The sequence below is a fragment of the Trichosurus vulpecula genome, chromosome 3 (genome assembly GCF_011100635.1).
Source record: "Trichosurus vulpecula isolate mTriVul1 chromosome 3, mTriVul1.pri, whole genome shotgun sequence".
Classification (NCBI taxonomy): Eukaryota; Metazoa; Chordata; class Mammalia; order Diprotodontia; family Phalangeridae; genus Trichosurus; species Trichosurus vulpecula.
Window position 1 is genome coordinate 11,490,309 of NC_050575.1, and position 26,517 is coordinate 11,516,825.

The 26,517-nt window shown below is 43.5% G+C and overlaps 1 protein-coding gene across 2 annotated transcripts in view; it reads right to left on the bottom strand.

The window, feature by feature from the left end:
• Positions 1–26,517, bottom strand: part of CCDC85C (coiled-coil domain containing 85C) — a 188,098-nt gene that overhangs the window by 12,756 nt on the left and 148,825 nt on the right. For both annotated transcript variants that reach the window (XM_036749654.1, XM_036749653.1), the window contains exon 3: positions 6,740–6,841. In XM_036749654.1, coding sequence (XP_036605549.1) covers positions 6,740–6,841 — 102 coding nt within the window. The remainder of the gene's footprint in view (positions 1–6,739; positions 6,842–26,517) is intronic.

Below are 26,517 nucleotides of genomic sequence, written 5' to 3' on the forward strand. Positions count from 1 at the left end.
CTTTGATGGATTCTCCAACCCCAGCCCAGCATCCTACTGGAAACCATCCCATCATTTGTCCCTACGCAGACTCAGCTTATCACGATGTGTCCACAGCTCTGCTTCTAGCACTCCCATTCTGGACAAACTCCTTTACGGAGCTGCACAATTGTGGCTCCCAGGAGTCATTTCTTTTCATATCAAGCTTGCTTGAATTCTGCTCCTGGCTCCTCAGGGGAGAACAATTATAAGTAAAGCAAGGGTGACTGCCACTCAGACCAACTTTCTTCCCCTGAAGAACAGGATGGACAATTCAAATGCAGCTTTGTCCTACGGGTCAAGCGTGGAAGACTGCCCACCTCATTCCAGGACTGCAAGACAGCAGTTCATGACCCGAAACTTAAGCTGAAGTTTGTTGAAGATCCTAGAATTCCACAGACCACACTCTGGTTCTGCAAACTGCCAGCTCCAGCTGGAGGCACCAAGCTGGGGCACCAAGAAAAATCCCAGCTCTATCACTCACTGGAGTAGGTCATTTCTTCTTTTGGGGCCTCAGTGTCTCATCAGTCAAATGGGATGATCATATCTATTCTGCCAACATTCGTAAAGATCAAATGGGAAAATTAGAAAGTGATATTAAGTCATGTCTGACTCTTTGTGACCCCATTTGGGGTTTTTTGGGAACAGTGTCTGGAGTGGTTTGTCATTTCCTTCTCCAGCTCATTTTACAGATGGGGAACTGAGGCAAACAGGGTTGAGGGACTTATCCAGGGTCACACAGCTAGTGAGTGTCTGAGGCCACATTTGAACCTAGGTCTTCCTGACTCCAGGCCAGGGCTCTATCCACAGCAATACCTAACTGCCCCTCAGTGATGGAAAGGGATGTAGAAAGGTAAAATCATGGAAACGGTAGCAGCAGCCGTAGTAGTGACAACACTATAGAGTGGAGCTATGATTTCACTGACATAGAGACATCCCAGACGAAGAAACTCCCTCTGCTAATGCAAGTCAGCACCTTTTGGGCAATTTCAGCAGATGTGTCCACGTGACATCTCCCCTGACCAGGTTAGAATATCATTGAGAAATGTTTTAAATGAATAAAAATACAATACAACATAATGTTAATAAGTCAATATGCAGCTGATTTATCTCTATTTGAATTTGATATCATTGGCCCAAAGCACTGAGATGTTAAGGGATTTGCCCAGGAACCCATAGCCAATGTGTCAGAGGCAGAATTTGAACCCAGGTCCTCTTGGCTTCTAGGCCTATTCTCTATCTACTATCCCATGCATCATCATCGTCATCATCATCATCACATTTTCTCATATTCCCATCAAAAAAGTTACTAGAGACAGCTTGGTGGCTCAGTGGATACAGCACAGGGCCTGAGTCAGAAACTGAGTTCAAATCTGGCCTCAGATACTTACTAGCTGCATCGCCCTGGGCAAGTCCCTTAACCTGTTGCCTCCAAAAGGGAAAAGAAAAGAAAAGAAAAGAAAAGAAAAGAAAAGAAAAGAAAAGAAAAGAAAAGAAAAGAAAAGAAAAGAAAAGAAAAGAAAAGAAAAGAAAAGGAAAGTACAGGAAAGAAAAGAAAAGAAAAGAAAAGAAAAGAAACTAAAAGAAAAGAAAAGAAAAGACAAGTAAAGAAAAGAAAAGAAAAGAAAAGAAAAGAAAAGAAAGGAAAAGAAAGGAAAAGAAAGGAAAAGAAAGGAAAAGAAAGGAAAAGAAAGGAAAAGAAAGGAAAAGAAAAGAAGAAGAAAGGAAGAAGAAAGGAAGAAGAAAAGGAAAGAAAGGAAGAAGAAAAGGAAAGGAAAGGAAAGGAAAGGAAAAGAAAACAAAAGAAAAGAGAAAAGAAAAGTTACTGCTTTCTTAAATTTAATGAAAAGGGCTTGCCCTTGAGGCCTTCCGAGTACTGCTGGGGAGATTGTTCCAACAGTGAAAGATTATAATGAAGGTGACCTATGGTTCAGAGGTTAAGGATATCTGCAGCAGACTATCTTTGGTAAAACACTGCCCAGAATCCATTTGTCACTTGCAGTCAGGCCGCCCCTCACCCTGGTCACCTGCCATATGTCACAAGAAGCAGACGGTCTATTTAAATGCATATCCACCCCCATCACCACCAGCCACAGCACATCCCATCCAAAAGGATGGGGAATCTTTGTCTAGCTCGTCAAAAAACTGAGATCCATTGAAATAAGCTTTCCCCAAAATGGATTTGTAAGTGACATAAAACAGCGATTGTCAATCACGGGTTCTATTTTAGAGACATCACTTAGACGTACAAATCTAAGTGATAGAAGGAACTGCAGAATAACGAAAGTTGGAATCTAGAACAAAAAAAGCTGGAAGGGGCCTTAGAGATCACCTAGTCTAGGCCCCTTATTTATGGGTAGCGGAATTAGGGCCCCAAGAGCAACTGGCCCAAGACTGTACAGAGCATTATGACAGGGGCACAAGATCGATACCTCATTCTCTGACCACTGCGAGACTGTCATGCTCTTTCCACTATTTTCTTCAACCACGTACCACAGGCTAAGTGGGGACAGGATGGGAAAAGGCTAGGCCCTCAGTTCTGGGACGTGGATTCCTGAGGGTGTAGGCAAGATAGCCCAGAGTCAACTCCTTAAATGGACCTGGATTGTTGCCCAAGTGCCTTGTGTTCTTTAGACGTCTGGAGGAGGCCTCCACTGTGTGCTGCTGCAAAAGGCTTTGGAAATATTGGTCTGATATTTGTGAAATACAGGGCACGGAGAAAGTGGAGGCCAGTCTTGGACTGTGCTGGGAAGGAGGGGGAAAAAACAGTTTGTCTTCAGTTCTTAACACCTCTGTCTCTTTCATATACATATAGACTTCTGGACCTGGAAGGGCTCTAACAGGTCACTGAATCCAAATCCTTCATTTTACAGATGAAGAAACCAAGCCTCAGAGAGGGGGAGGTAAGTAACCCAAGGCTGCACAGCTTATTACTGGCAGAGCCAAGGCAGGGACTCAACCCTTGCTAGCTGTTGCTCGCTACACAAAAGATTCCAGCTCCTGCCTTTGGACAAATGGTCTACAGTGTCTGAGCTGCATTCTCCCTTCACCTCTGACTCAAAGAATCCCCAATTCCCTTCAAAGCACAGCTTGGGGGGCATTTCCTGATCCCTCCAGTTACAAGCACTACCTTCCTCTTTGGATCGTTTTCTATGCCCTCGGCATTCACTTGCATACACAGTCTCCTATACCCACTAGCAAGAAAAAAAGTCCCTTAAGGGCACAAATTGTGTTGTTCCTATGTCTTCCACATGGCAGTACTTTGAAAATGTTTGAATTGAATTAAACCCAGGCCTCCTCACTCCTTAGCCAGAGCTTTTTCCACTACCTTGTTCCTTGAGCTTCTGCAAAGCTGCAGCATTCCCCAGACCCTCTCCCCTGCCCTGGCCAAATGTTCAACCCTACCTCCTGCCATCCCCAAGCCAGAGGCAACATGTGTCCTCTCTCAGATGAGCAATTTGACGTGCTCATTTACACGCCAGGGTTTGAAACTCTTATGTTATCAGCCCCAGTTCCCTGGCTACTTCGCGGCTTTAAGGCTGGTCTTCCCCAACCAGAGAGAGTCATTGGCTTGAGCCAAGCAGGGGCTATGTGCCCAGCACCTGGAGTTCCCCCTTGCGCCTAGGTTCTGGTCAGGCGATTGGACGTAGCAGGAGGCAGGGGGCCTATAGAGGAGGCCTTCCTCCTGCTACTCACCAGCTGTCTCCATCTTCTGCAAATCCTATCACCTCTGAGTCTCCATTTGCTCAGCTATAAACATGAGCACAGCGCTGCACTACAAATCTCACTGCGGCATTGTGAGGCTCCAATGACAGAATAGATGGGAAACATTTAGAATCACATGTTCTCCTATAAGCATGAGTTGCCGCTACTGTTGTTATTTTGAAAAGGCCTCCAAACCACTGACTGGATCCTCTATGGAAAATCTGTCATCTTTGTGAATTCTTATCGACAGATGTTGTTAAAACACTCTGATCCCCAGAGGGCTCCCAACTGTATCTGCTATATATACATCCCCCCAAAACTTAACGGAAAATATGAGCGATTGCCTTCAATCATTTTTAACCCTTTGGAAAGTAGGACTCTACTCTGGCCCTAATAGGGGAAGTGTCTGCCTGGTCTAGCTGGGAACCAGGCCACCACAGCAGAGCGCCATCCCCTCTCATGGATGCCCATTCCCTCTTCCCTACCCCTTCAGCACCTCTTCCTAAGTATTATCTTCTGCATTAGAAAGGGCAGAGACCACCCTGTTTGCACATATGTGTATGTGCCTGCGTGCGTGTATATGTGTAATGCAAACATGTGTACACATAGAGCACCATGTCCCCACCTCATGTGAACAAGACAGTCCCTGCTCATACATCTGTCATACACTTTTGGTATACGTCTGTCTATATGGTATACCTGTAACTTGTGTCTGTAGATGTGTGCATACATACATGCACACACTAACCAGATCGTCCCTGCCCTACATGTGTGTGCACACACACATATGAACACACACACACACACACACACACACACACACACACACACACACACACCAGTCCATGCCCCTCAGGGCAAGGATTTGGACTTAGTGCCCTTCCAGTTCTAACAATCTATATGTGCACCAAAGAGATAGAGAAGTAAGAAACTGAAGACAAACTTTTTTCTCTTTCCTAGCATAGGAAAATACACACAAAAATACATATACACATGTACACACAAACATAAAAAGGGTTTATATACATATATTTACATACATACACATATGTTTATATAGTTTAGCATAATGCCTGGCACACAGTAAGCACTTAATAAATGTTCTCTCATAACTGATCATGGTACATGCAACCTTACATCAGGATTGTTCTTTCAGTTGTGTCCTACTCTTTTCGACCCTGTCTGGGGCTTTCTTGGCAAAGATACTGGAGTGGTTTGCCATCTCCTTCTCTAGCTCATTTTACAGATGAGGAAACTGAGGCAAACAGGGGTAAGTGACTTGCCTAGGGTCACACAGCTAGTAAGTATCTGAGGTCAGATTTTAACTCAAAGCCCAATGTGTGTGTATATATATATGAACATAAAACTCCCTTAACTTGGAGAGGATGGAGGGAGAAAGGAGGGAAAGGAGACAGCCCAAAGTCCTTATGTTCACATTGGAAGGGGTGCTAAAGGTCATATGTGTCACATGTAACAGGGGAGCTAGTGGCACAGAATCTGAAGCCTCCCCAGACCAGCCTCAAACCCACTTTCCCCACCTCTTTTCATCTAGCATGCAAGGCCTGTGTTTAACTAAGCTGGGCCTCCTTTATAGGAAAGTAAGCAGACAGACACTAGACATTCAAGTTCGGTACCAATACCAATAACAAGAGAACCTTTCTTAAAATGAAACATGGGGACAGCCCCCAGACCCTAGAGTGTAGGTCCTGTCATGGTCCAGAAGTGGGGAGCCTGTGGCCTCGAGGCCGGATGTGGCCCCCTAGGTGCTCAAGTGCGGCCCTTTGACTGAACCCAAATTTCACAAAACAAATCCCCTTAATAAAAGATTTGTTCTGTGAGCTTTGGACTTAGTCAAAGGCCCATACCTGAGGTCCTGGAGGGCCACATGTGGCCTCGAGGCCGCAGGTTCTCCCCCCCTGGTCTAGGCAATGGAAAAGCCTGGGCCTGGTAACTCCACCAGGCTAGTGTGCTTACAATGCACTCACTACACTTTGGTTGCCTAGCTAGATTACAACCTACAGCACTTGAGGGAGACATAACAGATGATGACGATGAAGACAAAGATGATGACATCCTGTTGTTTGGTTGTTTTCAGTTGAGTCCAACTCTTTGTGGCCCCATTTGGGGTTTTCTTGGCAAAGATACTGGAGTGGTTTACCCTTTCCTTCTCCAGCTCGTTTTACAGATGAGGAAACTGAGGCAAACAGGGTTAAGTGACTTGCCCAGGGACACACAGCTAGTCTGAGGCTAGATTTTAATTCAGGTCTTCCTGACTCCAGGCCCAGCGCTCTAGTCACTGAGCCACCCAGCAGCCTCTGATGGTAGTATTTATATAGGGCTTTAAGTTTGCAAAGTGCTTTATAAATATCACCTCATTTTAGCCTATGGGGTAGGTACTATAAGAATTCCTATGATGAGGAAACTGAGGTAGATGTAAGTGAGTGACTTGTCCAGAGTTAAGTGTCAGAGGCTGGATTTGAACTGACTCCCCATCTAGCACTCTATCCTTATGCCACCTACTTGCCTCACATACTCCGCCTGGAAGGGATCTTAGAGGTCATCTAGTTCAACCCTCTCATTTTTCAGATGATGACATGGAAGCTCATCGAGGTGATATGACTTCCCTAAGTTCACATAAGGATCTGAACCTCACAGGGAGCCTTGTGATCTCGAATCCAGAAATCATTTGACTGTGCCATGTCATGTGTTGTAATAACACCTCCTTGATTCAGAAGAAAATATTCTGTTTGTGAAAAGTTTCCATTAGCCTGAGAGCATCATAATTCTGCCAGACCTCAGAGGTCCCCAAGCCCCCTCGTAATAGAGATGAACAAAATGAGGGCCAGAGGAGCGACTTGCCAATGGTCACCCGGCAGGCACGTGGCAAACTGGGGAGACACAGAGATCCTAAAGTACTAAGCCACAGGGTTGCGGTGTATTTCCACTTCTCATCTAAGCTTCACTCCAGGTCCACAGATCACCCCCCTCCCAGCCGGCCAGCACAAAGGGCTCTTACGTTCTGCAGGGCATCCTGGTACTGTGGCAACGATGACAGCTGTGACTCTGAGTGATATGGAGACAGCCCCTTCCGAAGGGTTCTGAAGTCCCCGGAACTGGTCTGTGGCACGGGAAAGAAGAGAAAAGGAAAAATCATGTGAAATGCATCATGGGTAATGCCTTTGCATCTGTCTGGATTCTATTTAGATCCTGCCATTAACTTGATGTGCCCCTGACAAAGTTAGTTTCCCCCATCCGGAAAATGAAGTTGGACTAAGACGGTGCTTCCTAACCAGTGCCCATGGAACTTGGAGGGCTGAGTGGAAGGGCAGACAGAGAGGTATTGCAAAGGGTCTACAATCCATAAAAAGTAGCATTGTGTAGTAGAAAGGATGATGAACTTGGAATCAGGAAAACCCTGGGCACAGATCTCACCTCTAACACATTGCAAAGTCTTTGAGCCTCAGTTTGCAAACATATAATCAGTATTTTCAAGTAAGTGCAAATGCTGTTGTGATTAATAAAATCTTTAAACGTCATTGAATTCTTAGTGACTTCCGGTCATCATCCATTTTTTCAATCGATGGATATGAACGACACGGCAATTACCATGTTAAGATCCTTCTAATTTTTTTTCCTTTACGACGGGTACCTATATGCTTGAAAACGATGTTAAGGGACCACTCTTCTAAGATCTCCAGAACTGAAATTCTATGATTCTAGAAATAATCAGTAAGTTAAGTGTTTCCATCATGCCCTGTAAGAAATTAAAAAGAGATGGGAAAAAAAAACCCAAACCAAGATGACATAACCTCAGCCTTCCACTGGCCTGCAGTCTATCTTAGGAGAAAAATCTAACACCCAAGAAAGAATCACACTACTGAAGGGTCATGGACGCCATCGGTGTTGCTACTTCTCTCGCCTTCCCCTCCCGTGAAGGTTACAACCCCTCTGTGCCTTGGTAGCCGCTTTACGTGAGTTGCTGTAGCTTGAAAAAAGTTCCCTGCTTTATGATCAACCCTACAGCGACGAACTCCTCTCATTAGTTAAGGTAGTCCTCAGATAACAGACCAGCAGGTCCGAATCTGAAACTTTTCTAACCTGGTCCAACCTTCCTGCTTGTTTTCTACTGGCAAAGGCTTAAAGTAAACCTAGGATCGCCTCCACACGGCTAACAGAAGACTTCAGTGGAGGTAACTGAGAATGGCTTAGTAAAGCGAGATATCCATGTATGTGCTTTAACTAAATTGTAAATAAATAGAGGTTCAGTGGGAAGAACACTGACCTGGCAGAGTGAGGAGACAAAGGTCTTAGTCATGGCTCTTTGATCTGTCCCTAGCAACTGCTTCCTTCCACACTGCCTTCAAACACGCCCTTAAGAAACCTTCACTAAAGGTATGTATAGAGCCCTATATCATGATGTCTTGGGGGAGAGGGGGAGCAGAAGGGGGGAAATATTTGGGACCCGGGAACTTGTGGAACTGAGTGCTGCAGACTAAAAAAAAAAGAAACATTTTTTTTTGGGAGGGGGACTCAATTAGTCATTTCCAATCCCATTTAGGATCTTCTTGGTAAAGATTCTGGAGTAGTGTGCCATTTTCTTGTCCAGCTCATTTTACAGATGAAGAAACTGAGGCAAAGAGAGTTAAGTGACTTACCCAGAAACATACAGCTAGTAAATACCTGAGGCTGGATTTGAACTCAGGTCTTCCTGACTCCAGGCCTGGCTCTCTATACACTACATCACCTAGCTGCCCCTCACTGGAGCTTATCATGGCCTACTATATGCCACTTCTCTCCTCTGACACTGCCACTACCTTGGTATAAGCCCCCAACAACTCATACCTGGACTATAGTCTGCTGGTTGGTATCCCTGCCTCAAGTCTTTCTCCATTCCGATCTACCCTCTGCTCAACTGTCAAATTAATCTTCCTAAAACACAAAACTGACCATATCATATCTCTGCCTCTCTTCAATAAACTCCAATGGCACTTTATTACCTCAAGGATCAAAAAAAAAGTCTCTACTTGATTTTCAAAGCCCTTCGCAACTCAACCCCTTTGTCCCTCACCAGTCTTCTCAGACCTTCCTCTCCTCCACATCCCGTGACACTGGCCTCCTCGATGTTCCTTGCATACAACACTCCATCTCCTGACTCCTAGCATTTTCACTGGCTGTCCCCCATGCCTGGAATGCCACCCCCCCCACTTCATCCAGACTTCCAAGCTTCTCGAGCTTCCTTCAAGTAAGAGTAAGTTACATCCCACTTTTGCCACGATGGTGTTCCTTCACCTTCCTGCAGAGACTTCACTTAGAGATTACCCCCCATTGATCCTGTACATAGGTCTTGTCTGTATAGTTGTTTACATATTGTCTCCCCCCAAGAGCCCTAGAGCAGGAGCTGGTTTTTGCCTTTCTTTATATCCCCCGCTCTTAGCACCATGCCTGGTAGCCTGCTGTTTTGTGTTTGCTGACTGATCATCATGCTACCAATGACCCACAGATCTATATGTCCATTATGTTCTGGGTCTGACCTAGCTCAGGATGGTCCATTAATTTAGAAAATGCAAGAAAACACTTAGGGATCTTAAAATTTAATTAAAATAAATTTACTCATAAAAAGATTAAAAAGATGTAATTCATTACAAATAGACTCTGATCCTCTCTCCCCAGAGGGAAAATCCTCCTGGACATTTTCCAGGATGAGGAGCTGAGTCAGAGGGACCTCTGCAGGGGAGTAGGAATTCTGGTAAACACTAGGAATGCCATCTAGGGCTTTTGAAGCTCTCATCCTTCTAATCAACCAAATCCAGAGGACATTCTCACTGCCCCCTCAAAGGAAGCAGTCGACCTAAAAAAGGTGTTCCTCCTACAGGGTCCAATCTCTGGCCTGAGCTGTGTTATCACATCACTTGATGCCTACCGGACATTTAAACTAGATATGCCATAGATGGGGATTAGAACACTGGGCCTGGATACCAGTATTCAAATCTGACATCAGACACTTACTAGCTGTGTTACCCTGGCAAGTCCCTTAACCCTGCCTACACAAAACTGGACAGGAAAATGGCAAACGACTCCAGTATCTTTGCCAAGGAAACTACATGGACAGTTGGTCCATGAGGTCATGAAGAACCACATATGATTGAATGAACAACATGCCGTAGATATCTCAAAATCTAACATATCCAAAACAAAAGTCCTCTTTCCCTTTAAAGCCACTTCTCTACTGAACTCCCCCATTTGTAGAAGGCATCATCATACTCCTAATCCTTCAGGTACACGACCTTGGTATCATCCTCAAATGCTTACTTTTCCTCATATAGGAGATCACACTGGAGCTGGAAGAGGCCGTTTCATTCAACTCTTGTATTGTAAAATGAGGAGACTGACGCACAGTGGGGCTAAATGACTACCCAGGGTCACACAGTTACTAAATGTCAGAGCCAGGAATTGAACCCCAGTCTTTCTGACTCTAAGTCTGCTACTCTATTCACTATGACATATCGCCCCTCAATAACCAATTGGTTTGCAAATCTTGCCATTTCTGTCCTCACCATCTCTCATTTTGGTCTCCACATTACCTGTACAACCCCTGCTGAGCTTAGGCCCTCATCACTGTTTGCTGGACTATGGTAATGGCCTCTAATTGGTCTTTCAACCTCAAATCTTTGCGCACTCCAATCAATTCTCTACTCAAGTGATTTTCCTTAAGTTTAGATATGACCTCGGCACTTCTCTAGTCCATAAACTCCCTGTTGTCTCTAGGATAAAGTAAACTATTTTGTTTGGTTTTCAAAGCTTTGTTTTTCCCACTTTCCCACTTTAGCATACCCTTTTCTCCTTTCCATACTTTACAATCCAACCAATGGCTTTTTCTCTGTTCATCCCAGGAGCACTCGATCTCCCAACTGGGTGCATTGGCATTGGCCATCCCTCATGCCTGGAATGAGCTCCTTTCCCCACATCCATCCTTCAAGACACAGATGAAACATGACCTTCTCTACAAAGCTTTTCCCGATGTCTTTTCCAGTTGCTAATTCCCTTCCTGCCACCCCAAGCTGAAGTAACTGTGGTATTGGAGACTTTAAATATTGACCTTTCCATTTAGAGAGTCTTTGGCAATCCTGATGGATCCTTGTCCAGACAAATAGTTGCAGTTTTGCCTTTGCCCAAAGCTATAGTTTTCCTTCCTTCTCTCCAAATCCTTCACCACCCCTCACCTCACAAAATGATAACAACAAACCTTAGGCACTACAGGGGATGATGTTTGAACCTCAACATGCCACCAAAGACAAACACCCCGGATGAGGGTTTACTCTACGCCCCAAGCAGGATTAAGTGACCTCGAGGGCTCAATCAATGAGTGTGTCCCCTACTGAAAGGAGGCTGGGGGTGTTCAATGAGGTCCCAGTAAGGCTTTAGAGGATGAGAGGGTGTTCATTTTAGAAGTGAACTTTCCCAGCATTACAGCCTCATGGTCCCAAGGCAAAAAAGAAAGGGCTAGGAAACTCTCCAGGAAGACAGTGGGGATAGGGTGGGGGGGGAATAGAAAAGATGGGGCTAGAGGTTTAAGGAAAAGAAAGCAAAGATCTGAGATATAAGAAGAAAAGCAGTGAAATCCCAATAAAACTCTTCATTAAGTTTCACTTTTCCTTCAGGGTACAGCAAGCACTGTCCCCAGATTTTGACTGATATGGAACACATGACCTTTTCCATCTCTTTCACTCCATTTCAACCTGTAAGCTGTCTTTCTGAACGAAATGCTATCTTACACTTCAAAGGAGCAGAGGGGAAACCATCAGGGTAATAAAATTAAATGGAATGTTTCATAAATAGAGCTGGACTGCATGTTTAAAAAAAAAAAAAAAGTGAGACGAGAGACCAGATCTGGGAGGGGAAGTGAAGGAGGGAATGCTGGGGTGGCCAATCCCGAAGCACTTTTCTCACTGGGTGTGGGAAGGAGGGGGAGGAAGGGAAAGAGAAGGATGATCTCTCAGCTGGGAAGCTAAAAAGCGTGAAAGGGAAGTAACCCTAAACTCCTAAGATTCAGAGCTGCCAATAGCTCCTGCTGAGAAGAGGAACTGTAAGTAACTGGTCCGTTTGGAGGTGGCAATGGCTCACCTTTGTAGAACAAGCTGAGGCTAGAGTGCCCCAGGAACACACGAACTTGCCATATGTTGAGGATGGAGCCTTCGGAGGTTAAACAGGGCACTTGGCTGGCAAAAGTTTTGGACCTTGAAATAAAGGAGCAGGGACGGGGGTTGGGGGGGGGGGGGTGGCGGGGAGGGAACCAGGATGGTGAGAGGGTTAGGAATCATGTCATATAAAGAATGGCTGAAGAAACCAAGAAGGTTTAGCATGAAGCAAAGTAAACTTGAGTGGAACAAAATGGCTGTTTTCAAGTATGTTTCAAGAGTTGTAAAGTGATTAGATTCGCCCTCTACACCTCTGGACTACTGAACTATAGCCCAGAAAAGGAAGTAACAAGAAGGCAGATGTCAAACCAATATAGTAAGGAACTTCCTAACAATCAGAGCTGAGTAGCTGTGGAATGGCTGATTCATGGAGTATTTAGTTCCCTGTCACTGGCTGGATGTGTAAAAATAGAGACTAACCGTTCACCAGTCAGGAAAGGTTCATGTTATTATACATTTACACATGAATTAAGAGGCTGGATTAGATGCCTTCTGAGATCACACAGACCTGTAGGCCTATCGAATGGTATAATATTAGACTACATGCCTTCCATTTTACAGATAAGAAAACTGAGGCCCAGACAGAAGCTTGTTCAAAGGTAACATAGCTAGTTAATGGCAGAGCTGTGGATGTTGTAAGGGGATTCATGATTTGGGTAGGGGCTGGACAAAATTAATCACAAAATTTTTCCCGATGCTTAAAATTTTATGATTCTACAGAAACTAGGTCTCCCAACTATCCGTTAAAACAGGATTTTTTCCCTCTTGAATGATCACATCATCTTAAAAGGCACGACATGCAAAGAACACCCTAGAGTAACAGGGTACCACCTGCTGTTAGATTTATAAGACAAATGACTGAGCTAGAAGGGACCATAGATAATAGAACATAAGAGACATTAGAACCAGACTATCACAGGTGCAAAGAATTTGGAGACATCACTTAGTTTGAGCATGAATAATATTCAACGTTCTATTCAACATCCAGTTTCCAAATAAACATCCTCCCACTAACAGTGATCTCACTACCTCCCAAGGCAGCCCTTTCCATTGACAGACAAACTCTTTTAGGTATCTCTTAATAATCTGTCTCCTTGTGACTTTAAAGTGCTTAGCACCTATGATATTCCCAGCTCTGTCTAAATGATATCTAGCTTCCTGGGGCTGCATGCCCCATAAATAGGCCATCTGGAAGCATGTAAGAGAAAATGGTTGAGCTGTTCTTTACTTAAGAGGGCTGACCCCCATTTCGGGGGTATAAGTACCAACATCATTTTCCCCTTTGACACACCACGTCTCATTTCTTCTTACTTGGGTTCATCCCCCTTTGACAGGACACTGTCAAGTCCTTAATGAAATGACTTCATTAAGCAGCATTCATGTGGTTAAATCCTGAAAACCTCCTATTTCTTAAGGAATAGAAGTTTTTTTAATTAACAAGCTGCAATTAATTACTTCCCATGAGCGCTCTGTTCATTTATAAACACTTACATATGACTAGAACTTATCAGTGTGGTACAGTGAAAAGAACAAGATATTTGGAATCAGAGGGCCTGGATTGCAGGCCTGGGTCCACTACTTCTGGCTGCTTGAGCTAGATTAAGCTATTTGATCTCCGCTGGTCTCAGTTTCCTCATCTGTAAAACACGGAGATGACCTATAGCGTCCCTTCCAGCTTTAAATCTATGATCCTAGGATTTACGAAGTCCTACATGCAGACAGGGGAAATGTGAAGTCTCTCATTAACCGGCAATATAACTAATGATGCACAAAAATGATTAACCATCATTCTACTTAGAGCCGAATTAAAACCCCCTGGTATTTGCATTATCACTTCGTCACAAAATGAAATGACTTCGCCTCATTTTCATCCTTGAAATGAGGCAGGAGCTGAAATTGCTTGGCTAGATCCAATCGTACTTCAAGTATCATTTCTCAATAGTATCATCGTTTAAGTGAACGCACAGATATCTGGAAATAGGCATTCTTTGGGGAAAAATATTCTGTGTCTCCCCGTGAGTGAAAGAAAGCTTGGCCAGAAGGCACAGAAGCAGCTCTTATCTAACAAGGTCTCATGGAGACTAGCTTGCGCTCACAGATCTTTCACTCTCCAACACTAGACTGGCCATACATACAGATGTGTGTGTGCATAAGCATATATATGCACATATATACACACTACACAAGCACACGCACATACACATGAATATATGCATCCATACACGTATATGCATCGTGGTTCAGTTTTTCAGTTCTGTCCAACTCTTCAGGGCCCCACTTGGAGTTTTCTTAACAAAGACGCTAAAGTGGTTTGCCATTTCCTTCAGCTCATTTTACAGATGAGGAAACTGAGGCAAAACAGAGTTAAGTGACTTGCCCAGGGTCACATAGCTGGTAAGTGTCTGGGGCCAGATACGAACTCAGGAAAATGAGTCTTCCTAACTCCAGGTCCACCATTCTATCCACTGTGCCACCTAGCTGCCCACATACATATACACACATGTGCACATATATACATACATACATGGACACACACACATGTACACGTACAACATTTGGGCAGGTGTGGCAAACAATAAATAAGCCAGGAATTGACTAGGAAGTCAGCCAGGGAAATGGCACAGAGCTCTTATAGATCCTGAGCTGCCTGCTACTGCACAAATCCATTTGTGCTCAACAAAACAATGCAGCTGAGAATTAAGAAATACTACAATTTCAAGAGTGCCACCAGTGATCCAAAGAGTAATGGAGAGCTGCATGATGGATGTAAGGAGGATGCAATCATTGGCAATTCTGGTATCGGCAGAGGTGGGAAAACAGTACACAAACATATAGCCATGTTGTGAAAGGTATTTTCAAGGACACATATGACCAAAGGCATGGTGGGTTGGTCATGGAGCAACAAAGATAGATGGAAGAAAGACAACTAGAATGTTACATTGGTACCATCAAAACTTAAAGAGAACCAGCAGGTGCCTCCAGGGCACTGGGTGAGAGCACTTGAGGATTTAAGGAGAGACTTGGACAAGAATCACACAGGATGAGAAGGTCTGTACTGATTCTGATCTGCACCAGGAGAGGGAAATGCCTGCGTCAATGAGATGAAAGATCAGTGGAGCGTGAAGCAGCCATCTGCTTGCTAAACACACAAGAAGATATATAAGATCGTAGATTTAGAGTTGGAGGGATTTTAGGCCATCTTATTCCAATTTCCTCAATTTAGAGATGAGAAAAATGATGTTAAGTGACAAAGTCACCTAGAAAGCCAATGTCAGAGCCACTTCCAACTCCACGTTGAGCATTCTATTGGGCTATGTAGCTAAACCAAGGTCAATGCCTGCCTGGTGCTAGGAGTCTCTCATTTTCCTAAATCCTTTATTTCTAGGATCTGTCTCATTTCATGAACTATGGAAATGTTGCAGGTCGGGGAGCTGGAAGAACTAGGTTCTAATTCAAGCTCTATGGTGAAAGGCAATGCAAAACAGTGGATAAAGCATTGGAGTCAGGAAGACTTGAATTCAAATCTTGTCCCAGATGCTTACTCATGGTGTGACCTCGGACAAGTCAATTTCCTCGTCTATAAAACTGGGATCATAATAGCACCCACCTCACAAGGTTGCTGTAAGTGAATTAACACACGTTAGATGCTTTGCACATGTTAAAGCATCACATAAACACGAGTCGGTAACATGAACTCTGCCCTATTAACCATGTGAAGCTTTTTCTAAGATATCCCACCTTACCTTTCCAGATGTATCTCCCTGTTACTCTATTACTTACACACACACACACACACACACACACACACACACACACACACACACACACACTCTACCCCCTCTTTCCGAAATTCTGCCTGCATTGATCTGTAGGCCTTGCACACCTACGCCATCCCGGCTCCCGGTCTCCAAAAGTGCAGCCTTCCCTGAAGACCAAGTTCATAGGCACTCTCCACCTCAAGCTAGTCCACGATCCACCCATCAGCTGATGGATCCTTTCCCCGCTACTAACTTTCAATGCTTTTGTTTACACCTCTCTTATAGCACTGGGATCTACACCAACAGTCACTGTTATTTACCTACAAGTCTTATATTACCCACTAGACTATGAGGTCCTTTAAGCCAGCTGCTGCTGTGTCTTATTTGTCTTTAAATTTCCCACAGTACCAAGCACAGGACCTTGCCCACAATAGGTGCTTCTATATTGGGAGAGGGAGAGGGAGAGGGAGAGCAGAGGAATCACTGAATAGGCGCTGCCTCAGTCACACTGAGATCTGGGAAAGACCTTAGCCTAAAAAGGCCAAAGTCTCCCACTGCATCTGGGGCCATTTCCAGTGTTCCTGATAGCTCCAGAGGAGAATGTGAGTCTGGTAACTATACACAGCCACCCTCACTTGAATTCTCCTTCCTGATGTCATAGTCCTCTTCAAGAACACACAACAACAAGACCAAACAACAACATTAAATAAGTGGACTAGTGCTACCATGGATCGCTAAGCTTCTCATTCCTAGGTAACAGGATTTAGGGCCAGAATTGAGCTTGAAGATTTTCTAGTCAAAGCTAGATGGCAGAAACTGAGTCTCAGGAAAGTTAAATAACTTGTTCAAAGTCATAGAGGGCAGTAAGTAACTGGCAAGGGTGGCATCTCTGATGCCTTCTGCAGCCCCTAAAGAGTGCTTGGTTACAAATGCTTCGTGGTTGACTGACTGGTCGATTCTTACCAGAAAAGAGCAGAGACTGGGGGTGGGGTGGGAAGAGAAGGGGGGGCACAGAATGCTGAGAAACGGAGAATGTCTTGTAAAAATATTTTTGTGACTGACTCATACATCCGGGTGTTATTTGATCCAATTAACCCAATTAACAATTAACCCAAGTTTGTCTCTCATTTACTGCCTTTTTCCTCATCCTGCAATACAGAAAACCTAAGCTAACAAAGACCCTGGACCAGGCCTGCCTCAGCCTAGAGGGCCCCTAGAAAAGTCACATGATTGTTGGAATCACAGAACGCAGAGAGAAGAGCTTGAAAGGACTTCAGAAATAATCCAGTCCAAGGTCTTTTACAGAGGAAAAAACTGGGGCCTCAAGAAATGAAGTGACTTACCCAAAGTCAGCCGAGCCAGAATGAGAGCCCAGATCTTCCAATTCCCAGGCCAATCAATACTCTTTCCCTCATGTGTCACTGAAGGAATCTGTTAGGGTCCTGAACATAAGCCCAGCTAAGACGGCCCGGACAGGCTGAGAAGGGCATGTCAAAGATGCGTTTGGCATGGACTCGGGCATAGATACAGAGCCATCACCCTCCCCATAGCCTTTAGTGCTTCCATTATCCAAGATTTCAGGAAACTCACCACATGGCTTAGAGCATGAGGCTTCACCAGGGACACATAAAGACCAAGAGGGAAAGGAGTAGGTGTGCTCCCCCTGCCCCCACCTCCCCAGACCAGCACTACTGTGTGCCAAAGAAGGCTCATCTCACTGTTACTGCCTTTTGCTTTTCCCAAGGCAAACAGCCCTACAGAAATAGTGGAAAGGGACACCCTAGAGTAACCACCAACCTAAACATTCTGTTCCAATGAGTGGAAAGAAGCTGGTACCCTTCGCAGAATATTTGGCTTCAGCGGTTACTTGCTTCCCTTGTGGCTTGGTTCAATGGTATGGTGGATAGGTCACTGGACTTAGGGATGGAAAAGATCTGAGATGAAACCCTGCCTCAGACACTTACTATCTGTGTAAACTTGAACAAGTTACTTAACTTCTTGAGGTTTTTCATCTGTGAAATTAGGGCAAAGGATTTGATAGCCTCCAAAGTCCCTCCTAGGGCAGCTAGGTGGCACAGGGAATAGAGCACTGGGCCTGAAGTCAGGAAAACTCATCTTCTTGAGTTCAAGTCTGGCCTCAGATGCTTAGCTGTGTGACCCTGGGCAAGTCACTTCATCCTGTTTGCCTCAGTTTCTTCATCTGTAAAATGAGCTGGAGAACGAAATGGCAAACCACTCTAGTATCTTTGCCAAGAAAACCCCAAATAGGGTCACAGAGTCAAACACGACTGAAAAATGCCTGAACAGCAACCATAAAGGTCCCTCCTAGCTCTTTACCTGTGATTGAATGATCCCTGTCTTATTGGGCTTCATCAGTGTGGTAACAGACTTTGTAATGATTCCATCAGCAACAGAATCACTAGAGACAGGGTGGTATATTAGAAAGTGCAAAGGAGTCTGACCCAGTCAGAAGATCTGGGGGCTACATCCTCAGTTCTTTCACCTACTAGCCTTGAGCAAGTCAACAGCTTTCTCAACATCTTCACTTATAAAATGGGAATACTGTCACGACCTGGGATTTCAGTGACGTAAAAATCCTTCAGTGAGGGAATTCCCTCAATCGGTGCAGCTCTGCACTAGGTCTGCAGGTTATAATAGGAGTATCGTTTGTGGCACTGAGAGAAATAAAGTGACATGCCCAGGCCCAGAGTTATACAGGTAAAATATGTTAGAGACAGGATTTAACCCCTGGTCATGCTAACTCCAAAGCTGGCTCACGATCTGCACAAAACAAGATCACTGTTTGCTGGGGATCTCCCAAGGTAATGGATATAAAGCGCACGGCAAACGTAAGCTAGGTTAATCTAAGGTAACAAACCCAGTCACTAATTGCCTGGGACTCTGGGTTTGCCACCAAAAAATAGTGTGAGGAGAATGAGAATGAGAGAGCCAAAGGCGGGATTTAAGATCCGGGCTTTCTAGGAATGTCAAGAAAGGTAAGGATGCCCTGCAGTCTCTGGATAATTCACGGATGTCATCACAACACAGAGAGACCTAACATCCCCAGGGAAATGCTTACACAGAAAGGTCACCAAGGTAAAATCCAGGCATCTAACAAACATTACTGAAAGCCTACCGCATGGGAAGCAGAGTGCTTGGGGCTGGGCCCTAGCAGCCGTAATTAATTCCAGGCCTTTAATCATCCATCCTAAGGCCCATAATTGAGGACAGGAAGAAGAGGGAGTGGAAAGGAATGAACATATTCATTAGACTTGGGTTCATCTTGTGGAGACACTTCAAAAAAATCTGAACAATTTGCATCCATTGGTAACTGCAGCTGCTGAAATGAGGAAAATTACTTAACTGGAGGGGGAGATCGCACTTGATTCAAAGACTTCAGAAGATCTGGTTTCTAGTCATAGGATCTCAAAGGTTTGGAAGGACATCTATTCCAACCCGTAAGTGCCTGGCACATTGGTTTATTAGTTGTTGTCCTTCATTCTTAAAGAGGACCAAAATGACACCACTATGTTGGGAGTCAAGGGACATGTTGTCCAACTCCCGCTGATCAGACTAATACAAGCTCAGAAGGCTCTACCACAGGCCAGGCACAAATAAAACATCTGGAGTGGAGATATCTCTAAATCTGCACATCTTATGCTTCTTTTGAGCTACTGCAATGGAAACGTAAGTGCCCTAAGTTCCCGGCACATAGTAGGCCCTTAATAGATGTTTATTGACTGATTGATAAATGCCCTTCCAAAAAGCCCCTAAAGGTGTGGTTATCCAGCCTCCATGTGAAGGCTGCTATGAAGGAGCTCTGAAGGCGGTGTATTGCACTTTGTGGGAGGCATTGTAAAATGTTTTATTGAAATCCAGATGTACTATGTCATAGAAGGTTAGTGCTACGAGGGACCTTAGAGATGAAGATGATTCATAAAACTTAACTTGACTTACTTATTTTCACCTGCCACCCCCCCAACACACACACACACACACACACACACACACAATTCCTCTTCCTCAGAGATTATGGAACTGAGGGACTAGAAGGCTGGCAGCATCCTTGTCAGAACAAGGATAGGTTTGGGAGGAAAGCTGGTAAGCTGTTTTGAACCTGTTCAGCTTCAGGTCCCAACATACAGGACATACAATTTAAAATATCCAAAATGCAGTCATGATGTGGGACTGACACTCAGGAGAGAAACTTAGGAGTAGATATAGAGAACTTGGAGTCATCTTCAGAGAGAAAAATGAATCTATGGGATTTGATGAGATCACCAAATGAGAGAGTATGAAGAAAAAAGGACAGAGCCTTGGGGTCCACCCACAGTTAGTGAACATGACAGGCACGATGAACTAGCAAAGAAGACTACGGAGAAAGACCAAATAAGAACAGGGTCAGAAAAGGCCAGAGGGGAGACAGTATTCAAGAGGGAAAAGTGCTGCAGAGAGGTGAAAAAGGGTAAGGTTTGGGAAAAAGCCATCACACTTTGCAATTAAGAGATTATGTATTACTTTGGAAGGAATAGCTTTGGTTACATGGCCTCAGACATTTACTAGCTGTGTGACCCTGGGCAAGTCATTTAACCCTGTTGGTCTCAGTTTTTTCATCCGTAAATTGAGCTAGAGAAGGAAATGGCAAACCACTCCAGTACCTTTGCCAAGAAATCTCAAATGGAATCATGGAGAGTCAAACATGACTGAAAATGACTAAACAACAAAAAAAAGTATGTAGAAAATGAAGATTATATGCTATGTATTACATATATAATAAAACAGGAGAGAGATATAGAGAGAGCCAGAGAGAGGAAGTAAAGATAATAGTTAGGACAAGGTTCTAAGAGTCAAAGATCTAAGATTCTATTCCCTTTAGTCAACAATTCTAAGCCTGCATTCATTAACACCTCCATTGTGTCCTGAAACATTTCAAGAACCGTCCAAATACTGCCCTCTCCTCCCCAAACAAAAGCTAAATTTCATACATCTAAATTTTAAAAACAAAGCTATTCCAATACTTTTTTTCTCCTGGAGAGGGTCAGGGTGAGAGTGAGGTGTCACAAAATTAAACAAATGGTAAGGCATAATAATAACTCACATTGACATTTACCATTTATAATGCCTTTTCACACAACCAGTATGTGAGCTGATGGGGGTATTATTGGTATCTCTGTTTTACAGATGATGAAACGTAGGCCCAAACAAGGGCCGAAAAGAGGTGGTCGGGATTCAAATGTGTGCTGAATTCCAATTCCAGGGCTCTTTTCCTTATGTCATACCAATTCCCCAAATTTCTCTAAGACTAGAAATCCCTGTTCTAGTTAGTTCCACAGAGGACAAAGAAAGTATTTCACTAGACAAATAATCACCTAAGACCCCTACCCTCACCCCAGGGTGGCCACACAAAACAGAAAGACCCAAGTTCCTTTTCTGATTCTATCTCGACCTTATCTGAGTCACCTGGTGCCTTTGTTGCTACAAGATGGAAAAACTCTGCCTGGTTTCTACCAGGGAGTATGTTCCGTAAGTGTTAATTGCATAGTTAAAGTGATAATTAAACTCTTGGACATTACAACAAAGGAGGCTGTGACGTTTCTGGTCCCAAAGATTTTTACAAATAGACATTAGAGTTGTCCATATCCTTGGTTAATTGTCCCATTTAATCTGGAAATAGGGAATTAGACAAGATAACATTACCACTTTTCTTCTACCTGAAGGTATTCAAAGTTGACGAGGGTTTGGGCCAAGGCAAGCGAGGAAAAGAAAGGCAAAGGAAGAGAGGACAGCTTAGCCTAGGCACTTAATAAATGTTTATTGGTGGACAGAAAAGGTGGCATAGTAGAGTGCCCTGCATTCCAATTCTTTGCGCCAGGCCTGGCTCTACTTTGTATTAGCCATGTGGCTCTGGTCAAGTCATTTCCCTTCTCAGGGATTCTATTTCCTATAGTAAAATGAGGAGGTTGGACTAGATGTCCTCCACAGCCCCTTCCAACTCTAGACTCAATCATCTTTTCGGTATATTGGCAAGGGAGTGCTTTTCTTGGGCACAGGTTAGACTAGGTGGTCCATCCCTATCTCATCTGAGATTCTGTGATCCCACAAGATAGCAGTACCGACCTGGGAGTCAGAAGACTCTCTGAATGGCCCACTTCTGTATTATTTTGGTCGTGCCCATGGCTATGCATCAGGAGACTTGGGTTCAAGCTCTTTCTTTGCTACTAAGTTTTTATTCGACTGCAAAGAAATCACTTGATCTCCATGGGACTGTTTCCTCATCTGGGACTAATAGGACTGATGATACTTGTACTAGTTTTACCTCACAGGAAACCGAAATAACATCATTTAGTATCAAAAGAAACACTAGGTCTAAAGTCCTTTGTAACTATAAAGCGCTATTCAAAGGTTAATCATGAGTTGATTCATGGGATTTTGTCTAACTTCTTTTATGAAAAATTGGGATGAGGTGGGAGTACTCTCACCTCAAATGTGTGTGTGTGTGCGTGTGTATCCCTAGAAATGGCCAGTGAAGTGATCAGGACCTGGATTCCAATCCCAACTCTGCCTGCTGTTGTGGTGACCATGAGGTTCCGCTTCCTCTTCCCTAAAATGGTGATAATACTGGTCACAATAGCTCCCAAAGCTAGTGTGAGAAGAGAGGTCTCCAACGCACCCTGCAAACTGTAAAGGGCTGGATAAAGGTGAGTGATCATCATTATTAATAAGGGAATCACTTTCCTGTGCTTTAGCTTCTTCATCTGTAGTGTGGGGACAGTAACCCCTGCCTTGCTTCCTCATGCAGAAGCCAAGAGAACAGTAAGATCAGACTGCTCACCTCTGCATGTTTAAAAGCAGAACCAAAAAGAAGGAAAGACATTTAGGAAGAATTGGAAGGTGGTGATCTATCACAGCGAGGAGAAAAAGGAAACTGTCATCTCTGAAGAAGAAAGGAGGAGTCACTCAATAAGATATCACCCAGAAGACACACTGGTAGTGAAAACACTGCACACCTCCCTCGCCTGAACCCCAGACACTGCAGCCCAGAGCTCCAAACACAGCATGCCTCTACCTGAAGCCAGCTCCTTGACCGGATGTAGCGGCTTGTTACCTGAAAAGGGACAGAGTGTGGTCACACACTGGGAAGAGATCTAAAATCACCAAGATATGTCATTTCATTAATAGCGCTTACACAAGGTAAATGCCTAAAAAAAAAAAAAAACCTAAAAAAAAAAGAAGTCTCTTGATTCCTAGTCTTTTTCAGACTAAAATAATGGTAGGGAAATGGTAAATACAAAAAATTTGTCTCCCTCCCACCGCCACCCACCATAAGCAAATACACAACCACCACAAATTGTAGTTCAAGGACAGAAAGAAAATAAGAGAAACTAGTGAGAGACCAGTATCTTACACCATTTACCAAGATAAGGTCAAAATGAACACATGACCTAGGTATAAAGAAAAGTACAAGGAAATTTGAAGAACATGGAACATATTACTCATCAGCCTTGAATAAACAAGAGATAGAAAACAACGAGGTATAAAATGGATAATTTCTATTACATTAAATTAAAAAGTTTCCATACAAACAAACAAACAAACAGACAAAACAAATGTAGCCAAGATCAGAAGGAAAGCAAAAAAAAAAAAAATTGGGGGGTGGGGAACGGAGTGAAATTTTATAGACGGTTTTTCAGATAAAGGTCTAATATCTCAAATATTTAAAGAATTTTATCAATTCTATAAGAATATGAGTCATTCTCCAATTGATAAATGATCAAAGGATATGAACAGACAGTTTTCCAATGAAGAAATCAAAACAATTTATAGTCATATAAAAAAAATGTTTTAAATCATGGTTGATTAAAGAAATGCAAATTAAAACAACCTTGAGATATCATTTTATACCTACCAGACTGGCTAAAATGATTGAAGGGGAAAGTGACAAATGATGGAGAAGATATGGAAAAACTGGGACACTAATTCATTGTTGGTGGAATTGTGAATTGATCCAACCATTTTGGAGAACTACCTGGAATTATGCCCAAAGAGCTCTTAAACTGTCTATATGCTTTGACCCAACAATATCACTACTAGGTCTATTTCCAAAGATGATTGGGTAAAAAGGAAAAGAACCTCTACATTCTAAAATATTTATAGCAGCTCTCTTTGTGGTGACAAAGAACTGGAAATTGCAGGGACACCCACCAGTTAGGGAATGGCTGAACAAGCTGTGGTATATGATTGTGATGGAGTACTACTGTGCTATAAGAAATGAGGAGCTCAACAAGCTTAGAAAAACCTGGATAGACTTGCACAAAATAACGAAGAGTGAAATGAGCAGAACCAAGAGAATGTTGTATATAGTAAATAGCAACGTTGTTTTAAGAACAACTTTGAGCAAATAAGTCATTTGGCTATTACAAATACCCAAATTAACTACAAAGGACATCTCTAGGATGGGGTGGGGGAAGAGACAGAAGGAAAAAAAAGGGAAAAAAGAAATTTACATAACTTTATTATATAGTTAAAAGGAACAGCAAGTTGTACATGATAGATTTGTAGTTTCATGTTTAATCATTTTTTTAAATTATACTATGCTGTGGGAATGTTTTTTTTTATTCCACAAATTAAAATAAACAGAAAACAAAAGAGAAGGTAGTGAGAACTTATTTTTCTATTTTATTAATAACTGATTATTAAATTAAGATCCAAGTTTTTTCTTATCTGTTTCTTCACTGAGATCCAGCTCCTGTGGAAGGTCAGCCTTTGAAGGATATGGCTAATTAGGATTAACCCTAACCCTCAGGGAACATGCTTCCCACCCAAAGAGGAGACCTTACTTCTGTTTAGACTCCAATGACTCCAATGGGGGGGGGGGGGGGGAATACTGCCCCCCAGGGGGCACTGGAATGATCCAGGGGGCAATAGTAGTTTGAAATGACACAAATTAAAACAAACAAAAAAAAAGTTAAAGGGTTAAAGACAGTAGACTTCCGGGCAGGGAGTGCAGAGTATTTTTTTTTTAAAGGTGGTGGTAGGCCAAATAAGTTTGGGAACCTCTGGAACTTTGGAGTATAAACAGAATCCAGTCTAGGTGAGTTCTTACCCAAAGGAAATGAGCACCTGTCCTTGCCCATTAGAGTTTAGTGTAACCCAGCTCATGAAGAAGAAAACCAATCAGAGTAGTCTGGACAGAGATGGATTCCCCTGTCCAGACTGCTGGAGGCAGCTGAGTCATGTTCTCAGCCATGTTCTCAGCAGGTAGAGCTGAGGAATTCCAGCCCACCTCCTCATTAAATGTCCACCAATCGGGGCGATTTTCATTTGTCAGGGACATTTAAGGCATTCAGTGCCTTCATTGGGGGTCTTTGAGAGAAACCACTGACCCTCAATTTATCCATTATTAGCTAGCCTAATCGATAAATTGATTATTAATTACTCAGAAAGTGGCTCTCGGATTTTCATTCGTAATAGTAGAGAGAGTAGAGAAAGACAGGAAGGATGTCTAAGAATAGCTATTTGGGAATTACCCACATTAACGGGTGAGGATGATGACCAGTGAAGGAGAGAGAGAGGGAACCATCAGAGAGGGAGAAAGAGAACCAAGAGAGTGTGGAATCTTTGAAGCCAAGGAGGTAAAGAATATCTAGCTGAAAGGGACAGTCAATCAAACATGCATTTTATTAAGAACCTTCTATGTACCAGGCACTGTCCTGGGTTCTGGGGATACAGAGACAAGAGTCAAACAGCGTCTGCCCTTTAGGAGTTTACATCTAGCCAGGAGACGCGTATACAAACAATACAAAATAAGATATGAGGTAATTTTGGAGGGAGGGGACTGGAGATGTGAGAAGGTCAGGCAAGGCTTGATGTAAAAGGTAGCATTTGAGTAGAGCCTAGAAGGTAGGTCAGGATTCTAGGAGAAGTAAAGAGGGAGTGCATTTCAGACTTGGGGTTTGGTCAACATACAGGCACAGAGATGGGCAAGTATGAAAGGATGCACAGGCGAAGGGGGACTGACAAAAAACCCTTGATTTTATATCGACGGCCTCTCAGACAGCTAATGCCCCAAACGGCACTAGCACCTGGGCTTCCTTGTTTCTACTCTGGAACTCCTTCCACAGTATCACGTTGTCTCTCAAGGCCTGGCACAAGTGCCTGCTCCTCTACTATTTAGTTATATGACCATGATTTCAGCCACCTAAATTGTCCGGCCCTCAGTTATGTCACCTGACCCAAGGATATATGGGGAAGAATACCCATCTGCATAGCAGTCCTAGCTGAGACAGTTGCTTGGGATGATTTTGGCAAAGGTCACCTGAGTTTTGTGATACTCAGTTTCCTTATCTGAAAAATGGGAAGATTATAATTTTGCTCTGCCCTTCCAACCTCCCTGGAGCCACTGTGAGGATCGACTCAAGCAATGGATGGAAAAGTGCTTTATAAACTGTAAAATGTTCTGTAAACGCACACTAGACTATATCTGCCATGGTCATTATCATTGACGGACGTGGAACCTACCCAAAAACCACCAGGGTGATGAGTCTGAAAAACAATCATGATAGTGATGATAATACCTGGCATTTATTGCGCTCCTGCTAAGCGCTACTATGCAAAGAGCTTCACAAATGTCACCCTCCTTGACCCTCACAACCCTGGAAGGTAGTACGGACAATTATCATTCCATTTGACAGTTTAGGTAGCAGAGGCAAACAGAGGCAATGTGGTTGCCCAAAGAAGCACAACTATAAGTATCTGAGGCTAGATTTTGACTCATCTTTTTGAGTCCAAACCCAGCACTCTATCCACTGGGTCAACTAGCTGCCTCTAGGAACACAGGCTGA